The 16,293-nt window shown below is 40.5% G+C and overlaps 1 protein-coding gene across 1 annotated transcript in view; it reads right to left on the bottom strand.

Annotated features, from left to right (window-relative positions):
• Window positions 1–16,293, bottom strand: part of pcca (propionyl-CoA carboxylase subunit alpha) — a 313,585-nt gene that overhangs the window by 182,861 nt on the left and 114,431 nt on the right. Inside the window, exons 7-9 of the mRNA XM_067986601.1 lie at window positions 6,941–7,072; window positions 2,154–2,190; window positions 673–751 (exon numbers count right to left, since the gene is read on the bottom strand). Coding sequence (XP_067842702.1) covers window positions 673–751; window positions 2,154–2,190; window positions 6,941–7,072 — 248 coding nt within the window. The remainder of the gene's footprint in view (window positions 1–672; window positions 752–2,153; window positions 2,191–6,940; window positions 7,073–16,293) is intronic.

The following is a 16,293-nucleotide window of genomic DNA, read 5'->3' as shown; positions in this document are numbered from 1 at the left end:
GCAAGACACATGTCTTATTTAAATACAACATAAATGTGCCTTGTGTCGTATTTTGTCAATGGCATTACTATACACTATTATTTTGAAAGCGCAAAGGTTCTTAAAAACATTCAAAATCTCTTTACGATTAATTTAATTAAGTCTAGCCTCAACTCGATAGTCTCAGAAGATTAGATAATGGTCAGAAATAGGGTTGGTTTGTTTTTAGTGCTTAAGTTGCTACTCCGGTGCACCTTAGGTGTTGTCTCCTCCTATTTTTCACACACTGCTTTTGGAGATCAGAGAGGGGCAGGTACAGGGCAAATGGAGCATCTGGCTCAAAGTGGGTCTCAGTAAACAGTGGAAGGGAGGAGTGCATGACATTCCAGTGAGTTTCACCAACACATGGAGCATCACTAGCTGTTTGCTTTAACAGCACCCCTCTCAAACAAAATAAACAAAAACAACCTGCCTGCGGTGCTCTGTTTACACCAAACGTCTGCCTCGGCCAACACTCCGACACCTCCCGCAGAATTCAGCCAAATGCTATGCAAAAAGGTGATGTATATCTGATTTCACCCCATTTCATTCCTAATACATCTCCAATATCAAAGCCATAATGGTGTGATAGAACTTTTTTCATAATCGCACTGGGTTTTTTTTTGCAAGGTTAGTTTCTGAGCACAGCCTCACCTGGTCTCATCATCATCCCAGGCTATTCTCATGCCTTTCCCACCACCTCCCGCTGAGGCCTTGATCATGACGGGATAGCCTAGCAGCAGGGGACAATTAGAGAGAAGTTCTGACTTTGATCATTTGGTCATGTGAGCATGACAGCTGACCATACGTCCAATAACGCTGTAGAAAACAACCGGTACACCAAAATCTACTTTAAAGTACTTTCTGTACGAGGTGCATTATGACTGCTTTTATCTAGAGCCCCATCCAAATCTCGATACATAAACCCTCCTGTTATACAATTTGAAGTGAAATTGTACAATACTGTTCCGGGTTCACTGTGTCCACTATAGTTATGACATTATTAGCTGGGACAACTTGTTCTCCTCTTCCCGCACTCCACCAAAGAAGAGATTAATTAAAAAAAAGTAAGAGCAGAGATCAAACCAAAGGGCAGATCTTTTTGGTTAAGTTTATTATCCACTGAGTAAAAATATTTGACATCTTTATATTGTAAATACATGCATTTAAGGGGAAGCTAGAAAAGTACATGAGGGAGAAAGGAGTAGGAACATAGGAACAGGAGTAGACCATTCAGCCCCTCGTGCCTGCTCCGCCATTTGGTAAGATCATGGCTGATCTGTGATCTAACTCCATATACCTGCCTTTGGCCCATATCCCTATGGTGATCGGGTTAGAGGAAGTAAGGTGGGAGGAGGTTTGTGTGGAGCATAAACACCGGCATAGACCTGTTGGGCCGAATGACCTGTTTCTGTGCTTTAAATACTATGTATGTAATACTACTGTAGTAAAAATTAATCCAGTTGATGATACTTCAGCGTTATTAGTCCTATGTCAGGTGAACAGGAATTGTGCAAGCAGAAATAGCATATATAAATACGAACACATAATTTTTGATGTATTGGCACCAAAATGCAGCACTGCAAATTAGTAGGTGCAGGTATGCACTCGAATTAATCCCAATGACGAGTTCCCCATCTCGGTCAAGTCACCGAGCAAAGGCTAGGCACTTCCCCGCAGGGAGAGGGGCAAGGAAGCCGACATTCCACCCTGGGCAACTCTTACAGACTGCCTCATGGCCAGTTACAAAGTGGCCCCATCAGGAACCTACGTTGCTTGCCCTCTCTGCCAGTTGCATCTCGGTCGGAGATAGGGGGAGGAAAGGGGAGGAATCTAAAAGAATGGAACGATTACAAAAAAATGTGGGAGGGATAATAAACAAAATGCAAAAAAAGAAATTGGTCTCAATAATTTACTCTGAAAAATAAAATAATTGAACAAGTCTTTCACATAAAAGTTTATATCTTCTATTTATCCTTGTTATGCAAGATTAAACCATAGAAGCTCTAGAAAACAGTTTTAATGGATAAGTTACACACACACGTATTATTACATATATATATACATGCTCACATGCATACATACATACAGACATAGATACACCTAGAAATAAAACAGTTAACTCAATACCTTACCAATTTCCCTGGCAATTGTGACAGCTTCATTGGCATCCTGTAAGATCAGGAAATAAGACCAAACATTAATCCCATCAATCTCTGTTCTTTCTCCTCACGGCAGCTGTATATTGCACTGTGATCACCGTGAATAGACTTTATGTTGAGTTTACAATCCACCTACTCTTTCTTATTCAGATGAACTCAAAATTAATTCCATGACTGAAGATGTGAAGGCTTCCAAGTCTCTATCATTTGGAGGGAGATCAAATATTTTTTTCGAAACTTTTGTGTGTCCCTATTTTGAAATATAGCTCACCATTCTCAAGTACATTCATTTTAATAGCTTTTTTCTCACTTGATAATACCAGTGAGAATCAGACTGAGTATAGAAAGTTCAGAGGGGAAGTAAAAAAAAAGAAATAAGAGGGGCAAAGAAAAAGTATGAGAATAGACTGGCAGCTAACATAAAATGGAATCCAAAGTCTTCTACAGGCATATAAATGGTAAATGGGCAGGAAGAGGAGAGGTGGGGCCAATTAGGGAACAAAAAGGGGATATACACAAGGAGGCAGAGGGCATGGCTGAGGTACTAAATAAGTATTTTGCATCTGTCTTTACCAAGGAAGAAGTTACGGCCAAAGCCACAGTAACAGAGGAGGTAATTGAGATATTGTATGGGATAAAAATTGATAAAGAGGAGGTACTAGAAAGGCTTGCTGTATTTAAAGTAGATAGGTCACCCGGTCCGGATGGGATGCATCCTAGGTTGCTGAGGGAAATAAGGGTGGAAATTGTGGAGGTGCTGGCCATAGTCTTCCAAACATCCTTAGACACAGGGGTGGTGCCAGAGGACTGGAGAATTGCAAATGTTATATCCTTGTTCAAAAATGGATGTAAAGATAAACCCAGCAACTATAGGCCAGTCAGTTTAACCTCAGTGGTGGGGAAGCTTTTAGAAACAATAATCCGGGACAAAATTAATAGTCACTTGGACAAGTATGGATTAAGGGAAAGCCAGCACGGATTTGTTAAAGGCACATTATGTTTGACTAACTTGATTGAGTTTTTTGATGAGGTAACAGAGAGGGTCGATGAGGGCAATGCAGTTGATGTTGTATATGGATTTCCAAAAGACGTTTGATAAAGTACCACTTATTAGGTTTGTCAATAAAATTGAAGCCTACGGAATAAAAGGGGCAGTGGCAACATGGATAAGAAATTGGTTAAGTGACAGGAAACAGAGAGTAGTGGTGAATGGCTGTTTTTCAGACTGGAGGGAGGTGTACAGTGGTGTTCCCCAGGGGTCGGTACTGAGACCACTGCTTTTCTTGATATATATTAATGACTTGGACTTGGGTGTACAGGTACAATTTCCAAATTTGCAGATAACACAAAACTTGAAAGTGTAGTAAATAGTGAGGAGGATAGTGATAGACTTCAAGAGGACATAGACAGGCTGGTGGAATGGACGGACATGTGGCAGAAGAAATTTAACGCTGAGAAGTGTGAGATGATACATTTTGGTCGGAAGAACGAGGAGAGACAGAATAAACTAAAGGGTACAACTCTAAAGGGGGTGCAGGAACAGAGAAACTTGGGGGTATATGTACAGAGGTCATTGAAGGTGGTAGGACAGGTTGAGAAAGTGGTTAAGAAACATACGGGATCCTGGGCTTTATAAATAGAGGCATGGAGTACAAAAGCGAGGATGTTATGTTAAACCTTTTTAAAATACTGGTTCGGCCACAATTGGAGTATTGTGTCGAATTCTGGGCACTGCTTTTTAGGAAGGATGTGAAGGCCTTAGAGAGGGTGCAGAAAAGATTTACTAGATTGGTTCCAGGGATGAGGGACTTCAGTTACGTGGACAGACTGGGGAAGCTGGGGTTGTTTTCCTTAGAGCAGAGAAGGTTGAGAGGAGATTTGATAGAAGTGTTCAAAATCATGAAGGGACTAGACAGAGTAAATAAAGAAAAACTGTTCCCATTGGCGGAAGGGTCGCGAACCAGAGGACACAGGTTTAAGGTGAATGGCAAAAGAACCAAAGGCGACATGAGGAAAAACTTTTTTACGCAGCGATCTGGAATGCACTGCCTGAAAGAGTGGTGGAAACAAGGCCAATTGTGGCTTTCAAGAAGGAATTAGATAGGTACCTGAAGGAGAAAAATTCACAGGGCTACGGGGAAAGAGCGGGGGAGTGGGACTAGCTGGATTTCTCTTGCAGAGAGCCGGGGCAGGCTCGATGGGCCGAATGGCCTCCTTCTGTGCCGTAACCATTCTACGAAATGTCACTTTCAAAACTTCAATACAAGTTACAGTTTTCCGGAGAACTACAATACAAATTAACACAGCAAACTAAACACAAAAAAAAAATCACTTCAGCATTGTTTTAAGTAGATTTCAAAAATTGCAAGCTTTAATAGTTTTCAGTCAGTTGCGAAATGTAAATCAGCCTTTACAGTAACTTCCCACCAGCGTGTGTCTTTTGCCATCTTCAACCACTGCAAGCATTGTGTTGACCCTTTAACTACCAGTAGGGGGAGTGGACTGTCTACAGTTATAACTAACTTGAGTGTTTATAGGGCTCCTGAGATTCTCAGTTATTAAAGACAAATAAATTAATGCAAACAATTCCTTCTTGGAGTCACTTTAACGAGTTAGCAAATTTAGCTTTTCTCCATAGTATAGCAAGATGTTTGCGTCTCCATTTTTCCATTCTGGTGGAACATGAAAAGCTACAAGAAAAAGAAGCTAAATACACTTTGCAAATTATTCAGGAATTACCAAAAAAAAATCATTTAAATATTCGTGTAAGCAATAGCTCTTACTTTTCTTGCTTACTCTCCAAAAATGAGGCATGAAAGAGCAGAGGGGTCCAATTTAATTCTTGTCTGTTGCATCAGTTTTAAGTTTAAAAAAATTACAACACTATGATTCTACTGCAAGTGCTGCTGTCTTAATTAACAGAAGGAAATTATATTTTCTGGGATTTGTTTTTTATTGGCAAAAAAGTACTTGAGCAGCAAAAAGTTGGAAGGGATCATGGAAGGGAGTAACGTCTGGAAACCACCAACTGCTATATGTGGCTAAAGCAACAGGGGTTGACTTATGAACATTAAAATGAAACCCGATAGTTTTTAAAGCTGCGCGCACAATACCCTTTGACGATTAGATAACAGCTGACGGTAAATAATAGTCTTTGATGAAACTATCTACATAGCAAGGGGAAAAGTGCTCAGCTAGTTATGAATAGAAACAAAAGTAAAAATCCTTTATAAAAATATATATATATATCTATACATATGAAGTAACAGCAAGCAAGCAATGGGTAGGGGGTGGGGAAGTTGGCAGAAAATTTAATTTCCTTTCATTAGCTTGTCTGCTCCACAAATCAGTGCTTGTTAAGTTCAAAGCAAGCCTGAAAGGAGTATCTGTTTTAAGTCTTTCTTTTTTTTTGGAGCCGTGACTGTTAAATGGTATTTTTCCAAAGAATAATCATTTTCAGGTAAAACAATTTTTTTTGAAGTTTATGGCTTTACTAAACTATCCAACCACCTTAGCGCCACAGAAGAAAACACCTTCCATCATTTTAGCAGAAGGAATCCAAAAAAAAGGAATCAAAAGAGAGTAATTTAAGCATGTTAGTGGTTTCCACACATTGAGTTTCAAGTGCCTTTGTTCGACTCGATGACAGTTATGCGAGAATACTTCGCCTTAATAGCCACTCTGTCAGGAAGTGTTAAACCAGTCAAATGCAGACAATTAGAGCCTCTTGAACTCAATGCATGAAGAGCAAAGGCTGATGGTGTTCCACCATTTATAGTTAAGTGGAAACACTTTGAATTGTTTTTGCAGTTGCAAATTGCATCTTTTCATTTACATTCTGCTTAAAGAAGTAATGTTTCACTTGTTTTACAGCAGAATCAGAACTCCTGAAAGTCAGGAAACTTGTTGATGTGCAGCCCTAGGTTTTAGGGAATCTAACGAGATGAAATTAAGTTTTAGAATTAAACACATGTAAAGGGAAATGTTCTCTTTGGACAAGACATACCAATGCCTTAGCGTTGTACCAGGTTAGTTAGACTTTGTTATGGTATCAGAATCGTACAGCACAGGAGAAGGCCATTCGGACCTTCGTGCCTATGCTGGCTCTTTGAAAGAGCTATCCAATTAGTCCCACTCCCCTGCCCTTTCCCCATAGCCCTGCAATTTTTCTTTTTCAAGTATTTATCCAATTCCCTTTTGAAAGTTACTATTGAATCTGCTTCCACCGCCCTTTCAGGCAGCGCATTCCAGATCATCATAACTCTCTGCGTAAAAAAAATTCTCATCTGCCCTCTGATTCATTTGCCAATTATCTTAAATCTATGTCCTCAGGTTACTGACCCTCCTGCCAGTGGAAATAGTATCTCTCTATCAAAACCCTTCATAATTTTGAACACCTCTATTAAATCTCCCCACAGAGGACACAGATTTAAGATAACTGGCAAAAGAACTAGAGTGGAGATGTGGAGAAATGTTTTTACACAGTGAGTTGTTTTGATCTGGAATGCACGGCCTGAAAGGGTGGTGGAAGCAGATTCAATAGTAACTTTCAACGTGAATTGGATATACACTTGAAAAGAGCAGAGGAGTGGAACTAATTGGATAGCTCTTTCAAACAGCTGGCACAGGCATGATGGGCCAAATGGCCTCCTTCTGTGCTCTATGATTCTATATATAGAAAGTGTGTTTCAAATTGATAACTGAATGGCATGGATCCGTATCAATGCCAGACTAATGCAACAAAACTCCAGCTTTCTCACCTTGACCACTCCATCATAGCCAGGGATAGTGTTGACTTTTGCCTTCTTGGCTAATAATTTGCTTTCAATCTTATCTCCCATGGCCTGAAGTGCATGTGTGTCGGGTCCAATGAAGGTGACGTCTTCAGCAGCCTGCGGAGATAATTAAGCTTTTAGATTTACAACAGTAACATATTTGGCGTCAGCAGTGGCTTCAACGACACATGTATTTATAATACATTATGAGAAAAACGAAATCCTAAAAATAATCAGGATTAACAGGGGAAACACAAAGGGGCTCAACTCCAAATGTTAATCTATCATTTCTATCATCTACAACAACTTGCATTTATATAGCGCCTTTAACATCCCAAAACGTAAAACGTAAAATGTCCCAAGGCGCTTCACAGGACCATTATCAAACAAGATTTGACACCGAGCCACATAAGGAGATATACAGACAGGTGACAAAAAGCTTGGTCAAAAAGGTAGATTTTAAGGAGCATCTTAAAGGAGGAGAGAGAGGTAGAGAGGCGGAGAGGTTTAGGGAGAGAATTCCAGAGCTTAGGACCTAGGCAGCTGAAGGCACGGCTGCCAATGGTGGAGCGAAGAAAATCGGGGATGTGCAAGAGGTCTGAATTGGGGGAGCGCAGAGATCTCGGAGGGTTGTAGGGCTGGAGGAGGTTACAGAGATAGGGAGGGGGCGAGGCCACGGAGGGATTTGAAAACAAGGACGAGAATTTTAGAACTGAGGCGCTGCCGGACCGAGAGCCAATGTAGGTCAGCGAGCACAGGAACGATGGGTGAACGGGACTTGGTGCGAGGTAGGATACGGGCAGCAGAGTGCTAAACCAGGTATGTATTTGCAGCTTTTTCTGACGAGATATTATACTTTCAGCATGCAGGTTTTCTCTTTTAATTCAGGTAAAAGTACTGCATAAGGCCCAGTTGTTATAGACACGAGAGCAGCCCAAATTTCGCCATGCTGCCCGGTTTCAAATGCAGTAAAATGCCATCAAATTAGGTGGGGAAAAACGGTCCAAATGCTGATAAACCAGTGCAAACATCTCCAGAGAAATCACTTTCAGTGAAACCGCTGGCTAGTTCTACTAATCTGCTTTGCCAGTAATAGGAAGCGTCCCTGTAATGGCATCATTATAGCACAATAGCACAAAATTCCAAATGCAACCTGGGAGTGAGAATTCTACATGTGTTTCACAAGCAGTTAAAGAGTTACACAAAATGGTTGAGCTGATCAGAGATGTAACTGCAGTGATCCCTGATCAACTAATGTCAGTCCCAATATAAGATGTGGCACAATACAGCATATGCCAGGAAATGACAAAGCCCAGATATTCAGAAAATAGCTAAATATTACTTTTTTTAATGCCTGGACTCATGCCTTTGCTGCTGATTTCGTTATGTTAAACTTGAATAGAACCTTGGTTAGACCACATTTGGGAGTTCTGTGCACAGTTCTGGTCTCCATATTATAAAAAGGATTTTCAAGGATGATGCCAGAACTGAGAGGCTATACTTATCATGAAAGGCTGAACAGGCTGGGGCTCTTTTCTCTAGAAAAGAGAAGGCTGAGGGGTGACCTGATAGAAGTCTTTAAGATTATGAAAGGGTTTGATAAGGTAGACGTAGAGAAGATGTTTCCACTTGTGGTGGAGACCAGATCTAGGGGCCATAAATATAAGATAGTCACTAATAAATCCAATAGGGAATTCAGGAGAAACTTCTTTACGCAGAGTGGTAAGAATGTGGAACTCGCTGCCACAGGGAGTAGTTGAGGCGAATAGGATAGATGCATTTAAGGGAAAGCTAGATAAACAAATGAGGGAGAAAAGAATAGAAGGATATGTTGATAGGGTGAGATGAAGTAGGGTGGGAGGAGGTTCGTGAGGAACATAAACACCAGCACGGACCAGTCGGGCCAATGGCTTGTTTCTGTGATGTACATTCTATGTGATTCTGTGTGAAAGCAATTACATTTCTGGATATGTTCCAGGCTCAACTTTATTGGTATTGTACACCAACACAGTTGTGAGGGAGGACTACATTAACATCACAAGCTCTGCTTGTTGGCAAATTTAAATGAATTTGGCTGGTAAGCTATTCAGTTTGTATGTGGAGCTAAACAAAGGAGGGAAAAGTAATCTCTAACATTAAATCTTCTTTAATTATTAGCAATTTGTCCTGCTTCAAAACTAATTCAAAAGATTTCTTTCAGAAAATAATATTTTGGGATAAAGTATAGGAGTAACTTGAGGCATGACATGTGGTAAGTGTAACATGCTCGGGAGGCACAGGTAACTTTGAACCTATGGTTCCCAAAGCTCTCCACCACTGGGGCTTGCCTCGCCTCGTGTCTGCTGTAGAATCATTGATTGATTGCTGTGATTCGTCAACAACCCCAATATTGTTGTATCATGCGACTACCAGGGTGGTAGTAATCAGGATGTTCAAATCCCTCCATGGCCTCGCCCCTCCCTATCTCTGTAACCTCCTCCAGCCCTACAACCCTCCAAGAACTCTGCGCTCCTCCAATTCTGGCCTCTTGCACATCCCCGATTTTCATCGCCCTAAATTTTCGTCCCCGGTCTGCACAAAGTGATTTCAGCAGGAGGCAGTGAGGTGGGGGCTACACTTGCTATTAGCATTCCTGGATGAGGAAGGGGGAAAAGAGTATAGTGTTCTTGCTCGTACTTGCTATCCATTGAAATTTTTCGGGGGTGGGAGGGAGAAGAAACTTCAAAGAGGTGAAAAAAGTTGTGGGATTGGGTAGCAAATACAAAAACTGTTTTCTGCTCCCTTAGCGATACCATAGCTTGGGGCCGCGCTTGAAGCAATGCAGTTGATTTGCTTGGTAAACATGGGAAACCAGGAATGAGTCCTTTTCAGCTGCAAATGTTATTGCCGACATTTCTCAAACAGAATAGCTGTTTTAAACAGCCAACTAAAAGCCCTCAAGTTAATGTTAACTTCAACTGTTCTACACCATTGAGAGTACAAAGGAAGAGGAATGTAGATATTTAGTCCAAACCTATCTCTCATTAGATTCAATTAGACAAGGGAAATGGATATAGGCGAAGATAAAGTAAAAACATCAAGCTTACAGAAAAGAAATGGCAACAATTAGTTGATTTTCCAAACACCCAATGCCACTTAGAATCATACAGCACAGAAGGAGGCCATTCAGCCCAGCTTGCCTGTGCCGGCTCTTTGAAAGAGCTATCCAATTAGTCCCACTCTGCTGCTCTTACCCCATTGTCCTGCAAAATTTTTCCCCTTCAAATATATATCCAATTCCTTTTTAGAAAGTTACTATTGAATCTGCTTCCACCATCCTTTCAGTCAGTGCATTCCAAATCATAACAACTCACTTGTGGCTCATAACGGGGACCAGAGAGTTTTATGTCACATTTTTGTTACAAGGATGCTTCCAATGGCAACAAGTGTCATCAGCAATAACCTGGTTAAGGATTTGCTCCCACAATACTACAAGGGTTGCCTTCGACTAAAACCTTATATCCATTTACTCTCTTTTTTTGTGCATGGGCAATCATTTCTACTTGTGTACGGCGACTTGAATTTTTATATGTGGGACATTTGGATTTTCTATCTATTGAGGCTCAGGTTTGTGCTTAATCATGCGGCCTACTCTCTGGTTTGGACAGACGTATCCATCCACCAGCTCCAAAACGTTGGAACATCCCTGCTACAACTGATGAATCCTTAGGTCATTGGAATGGGGCTATCACCTGGTGCCTCTGATGGACTCTGCCACAGCAGTGGGCATCAGGTCACTAGGTATTAACTGCTACTAGTGTCAGCCATGGTTCAGTGGTAGCACGGCTCGCCTCTGAGTCAGCAGGTTGTGGGTACAAGTCCCACTCCAGAGACTTGAGCACATAATCCAGGCTGACACTCCAGTGCAGTACTGAAGGAGTGCTGCACAGTCAGAGGTGCCGTCTTTCAGATGAGACGATAAACCGAGACCCCGTCTGCCCTCTCAGAATCATAGAAAGATTACAGCACAGAAGGAGGCCGTTCAGCCCATTGAGTCTGTGCCAGCTCTATGCAAGAGCAATCCACTCCCCCACCCTATCCCATAGCCCTGCAAATTTTTTCCTTTCAAGTACTTTTCCAGTTCCCTTTTGAAAGCCATGACTGAATCTGCCTCCACCACCCCCTCGGGCAGTGCATTCCAGATCCTAACCACTCGGTGCATAAAAAAGTTTTTCCTCATGTCACTTTGGTTCTTTTGCCAATCACCTTAAATCTGTGTCCTCTGGTTCTTGACCCCTCTGCCAATGGGAACAGTTTCTCTCTATCTACTCTGTCTAGACCTGTCATGATTTTGAATACCTCTATCAAATCTCTCAACTTTCTCTGTTCCAAGGAGAACAACCCCAGTTTCTCCAGTCTACCCACGTAACTAAAGTCCCCCATCCCTGGAATCATTCTAGTAAATCTCTTCTGCACCCTTTCTCAGGCCTTCATATCTTTCCTGAAGTGCGGAACTGGACACAATACTCCGGTTGGGCTCTCAGTTGGATGTAAAAGATCCCAGGGCACTATTATGAAGAAGAGTAGGACAGTTCTCCCCGATGTCCTGGCCAACATTTATCCCTCAACCAACATCACAAAAACAGATTATCTGGTCATTATCACATTGCTGTTTGTGGGATCTTGCTGTGCGTAAATTGGCTGCCGCGTTTCCTACATTACAACAGTGACTACATTTCAAAAGTACTTCAATGGCTGTAAAACGCTTTGGGACATCCAGAGGTAAAGGCGCTATTTAATTCCAAGTCTATCTTTCTTTCAAGGCAGCCAACAAATGGGAGGGGGATTTTTTTGTTGAAACAACAGCTCCCATTGTGTTATGTATTCAACATTTAATTTCATCCTATGCTTGATTGGTAATACAACTGGATTCAGTATCTCCCATGTTGAAAGCTCTCGTGTCTGGACATCCTGTGAGAACAGGATCAGGCTCGGTCACAACCTCTACACTGAAAAGGCTGTTCACACCAATTGTACAGCAGGGCTCAATGCACAGCAGAGCTCCCTCTTACTTTGCTCCAAACCCCGACTTCATAAAGAGATAAACCTACTGCACCAGTATTAACACCAGCCATGCTTATTATCTCTGAGAGAATCGCCACTTTAGTAACCATTTTTTTAAAATTGCCGACGGTTTTGTGCTCATGACCGATGGCCAACAATTTCATTTCACATAGATGTAGTTACACCCGACAAAGAGAGACCGTCATCCCATCAGTCTGGGTTGGCTTCAATCCTAGTTCCGAGAGATGAAAGAGTTATTATTTCAATCCACTGCACCATCCTGTCTCTTACAACATTTTCACATTATGCTCTTATTCAACTATTGTTCACAACCGCAAACTTTTCATACTCTGAGAGATTTGTTAAAGCAGATCAAACTTAGAGCACTGTTGACAAAAAGGGCACCTCAAAATGTTTTTAAAAAGTAAGAAAGACTTGCATTTATGAAACACCTTTCATGACCTCAGGACGTCCCAAAGCGCTTTACAGCCAATGAAGTACTTTTGAAGTGTAGTCACAGTTGTAATTTTGGAAACGCGGCAGCCAATTTGCGCACAGCAAGTTCCCACAAACAGCAACGTGATAATGATCAGATAATCTGTTTCAATGATGTTGGTTGTAAGTATTTACATAAAATTCCTATTCAATATCCAATTGGTTTTAGGTGGCAGGGGAAGCAAAGTAAGAATAGGCACACACATCATTGGCCCCTTCCCTCAGTGCTACATACAAGTAAAACTTACACTTAAAATATCAAAACTGTCATTAAGTCATTCTTTTACAATGTAGTTTGTGGAATTTTAAAAGATTACTTTGAATGTTTTTCATTTAAATTACCAATAAGCACACGTCACATTAAGTAGATTAGCTATTAATTTTAATTTAGTGCAATGTACTAAATGCCTTTTAAACTAAATTAGACAAAAATATATTATTCAATTTCCATTAATTTTTCACTCAGAAGCCAAATATATTTATCTTCAATTTAGTGGATTTCAATTGAACTTATTACTAATCAAAGGTGATGCATCTCAGTCCAAACTGATTTACACATATCAATTAGATTCAACGGCTAACATGTTCTATCGACTTTGGAAGAAATCCTTTTAAAATTTTGTTTGAGTAAAACTTTGCAAGACAAACCACTTTCTCAGTCATATTTCCTTATTATCAATATACAATTATAATAAGGTGGGGTGAGGAGACTTTTCTTTAACACAGCAAGTTGTTACGATCTGGAATGCGCTGCCTGAAAGGGTGGTGGAAGCAGATTCAATAGTAACTTTCAAAAGGGAATTGGATAAATACTTGAAAAGGAAAAATTTGCAAGGCTATGGGGAAGAGCAGGGAGAGTGGACTAATTGGATAGCTTTTCCAAAGAGGCACGATGGGCTAAATGGCCTCTTTCTGTGCTGTAAGATTCTCTGATTCTAATTAGCTCTATTTGCAAATCGGAAGCCTATTTCCACATCATGCACAAGCAGCAATTCTCTTTTCCAGACTACACGTAGCAAATGCTTGTGTTTCAGATTAAATAAATAATCACAGGAAAGGAAGCAACTCACAGTTTAAACAGCCAAAATTTAATTACAATAGGCCTTTGCATATAATTCTGAAGACAAGACTGAAAATGCATTTTAAGATTAACAACTGAGAGGGCATCACCGACAGTAGACTCCAAATAATTAATCAAGCTTTTAACACCTTGCCATATGCCTAGCTGTGCTGGACAACAGTTACCGTCACTTCATCAACTGTCTCTGTTTAGCTTGTTTGTCTTAATATCCTCAGCCTTGTTGAAATTCAACTCATTTAGCATAGATATAAACTGCTAATTAAAAGCAGATGTCATTTATTACCCAAACACAGACATACTGGAACTCTGACTCAATCCTAAACATTTTGCCAACTTCACACCACATTGGAACAAGTAGTGACCTGTATCACCGCAGCCTTAAGTAGTCTTTTAAGATACTAAGAATTGTACTAACAAAACAAGTCTTAAACAGACAAGTAACAAGTCGTATCTGTTCTTGCTAGCCGCATTCCTAAGTGTCTATAGGATACAGAGACTGGTTTATTCTCTGTGGCAGTAGCACTGAATCTCCATCTGTTACTTTGAATTGCAGCCCACAAAGAAATCAAAATCAAATGAATTCAGTTTCAGATGTGCAACAGACATTGGAGGGAGGATGTTCTGTTTTTTATTCGTAACAATATTATAAATGCATTCTTTATATTTGTGATTACAGTTTTGCTACAAATAGTGGACTGAGAAAATCTTTTCTCGTTGTTACACATTGTGATAAAATAAAACACTACTCAAATTCTTATATATGTTTGATGTAGTCTCATTAAAAATATAGTCTGAACACAAACTCTTCAGCTTATTAGCATTAGGTCACTAGCCCTCTTCATAATATTCTGTTTTAAATAAATAACCTGAACTTAAAACTAAAATTTTAAAAAGGTTTGCATTTACATAGCACCTTTCACAAGACACCCTTTACAGCCATTAAATATTTCTGAAGTGTAGTCACTGTTGTAATGTAGGAAACGCGGCAGCCAATTTTGCACACAGCAAGGTCCCACAAACAACAATGAGATAATGACCAGATAATCTGTTTTACTGATGCTAGTTGAGGGATAAATATTGGCCAGGACGCCAGGGAGAACTCCCCTGCTCTTCAATATCAATACTTGCACTAACTGTGGGCACAACTGCACACAGAAATAAAGTTCAAAATGAACTGCACCAGGGCTCGGCCTATTTTCTCACTTACATTCATGTTTTTACAATTAGTACTATCACAACCTCCCCCAGGTAACAGTTCCACTGATAGCAAGAAGCAGTTTCACCAGCAGGAGAGAAAATGCAGTGGCCAAAAAAATGGCTTTCAAAAAAAAAACATTGTCAACTTGCCACAAGCTTTCCTCATAATGGTACCGTTATGGGTTTAGAATCACTTACTGGTGCCTATAGCTCCTTTCGATGTTTAAATCGGGGGGAAGAAATGAAAGGTATGTCTATTTTGAACAGACTCAACCCCAATCTGGGCAGTTTACTACTCTCACCCTGGGTAGCAATTGGGGTGCTACAACTGTCCCAAATACCCCTAAGGCTAGGGAAAGCAAGGTGACCACTGCCCAGTTTTCAACCATAGTCAGGTATTGGGGTGAGCTACCCTATAATGAACATTTTTTAAAAAAAAACAAACAAGCAATGTTCAAGTTTTCAGAAGCTGTGCACAGGAGATTTTGAAAATATTTGCTTTGCACATCCATGGCTTTCTCTGCACGCCCGTTGCTAAAAAAAAAGTTTTACTGCTTTCATTTGCTTTCTTAAAAGTACACCACAAATGTGCCATGTTCCGCTATTAGTATTTACTGACCATATCTGACACATTTCATGCCCTCAGGAGAGACTGAACGAGGGTACTGAGAGACGTGCAGATAGTAATCAGTTCAGGAGGTGTAGGGAAGTTACTTCTGACAGTAGGAGTGTGTTGAAACGCATGAGTCAATAAATCAATAATCGAAGAACCCTAGATAAAGTATGCCGACTGCCTATGCTTGAAATCTTCAATTCAGCAGCAATAAAACAGTTCGCAGCAATGGAGGATCTATGCATGAAGAATAGCCAGCAGTTTGCACTATTATATTATAGAATCATACAGCACAGAAGGAGGCCATTTGGCCCATCGTGCCTGTGCCAGCTCTTTGAAAGTCCCACTCTCCTGCTCTTTCCCCATAGCTCTGCAAATTTTTCCTTTGCAAGTATATGTCCAATTCCCTTTTGAAAGTTACTATTGAATCTGCTTCCACCGCCCTTTCAGGCAGTGAATTCCAGATCATAACCACTCGCTGTGTAAAAAAAATTCTCCTCATCTCCCCTCTGGTTCTTTTGCCAATTACCTTAAATCTGTGTCCTCTGGTTACTGACCTTCCTGGCAGTGGAAATAGTTTCTCCTTGTTTACTCTATCAAAACCCTTCATATAAATGCACTGCCAACATTTAATGACTTACAAATCCTGCCAAATAGATCCTACCTGCCATATTGTGATTATGCAACTGCCTTTACCCCTGACTATACAAATCATATATGTTCTAATTAACAATATTTTGTGCATAACACTTTGGAAAAATGGGTCTTTTACAATAAAACTATGAAAATAAAAAAAGATGGGTTTAGTATGACTGCATTTTGGGAGTTGGGGGTGTTAAACAACGTGATCATTTTGGTTTTGTCCTTTGATCTGTGCTCATTAGAGAGCGGGATGGAAACTTACTGGTC

The sequence above is a fragment of the Heptranchias perlo genome, chromosome 6 (assembly GCF_035084215.1).
Source record: "Heptranchias perlo isolate sHepPer1 chromosome 6, sHepPer1.hap1, whole genome shotgun sequence".
NCBI classification, from domain to species: Eukaryota; Metazoa; Chordata; class Chondrichthyes; order Hexanchiformes; family Hexanchidae; genus Heptranchias; species Heptranchias perlo.
The sequence above is the reverse complement of the archived record's forward strand: the minus strand, read 5'-3'. Positions and strand labels throughout refer to the sequence as shown.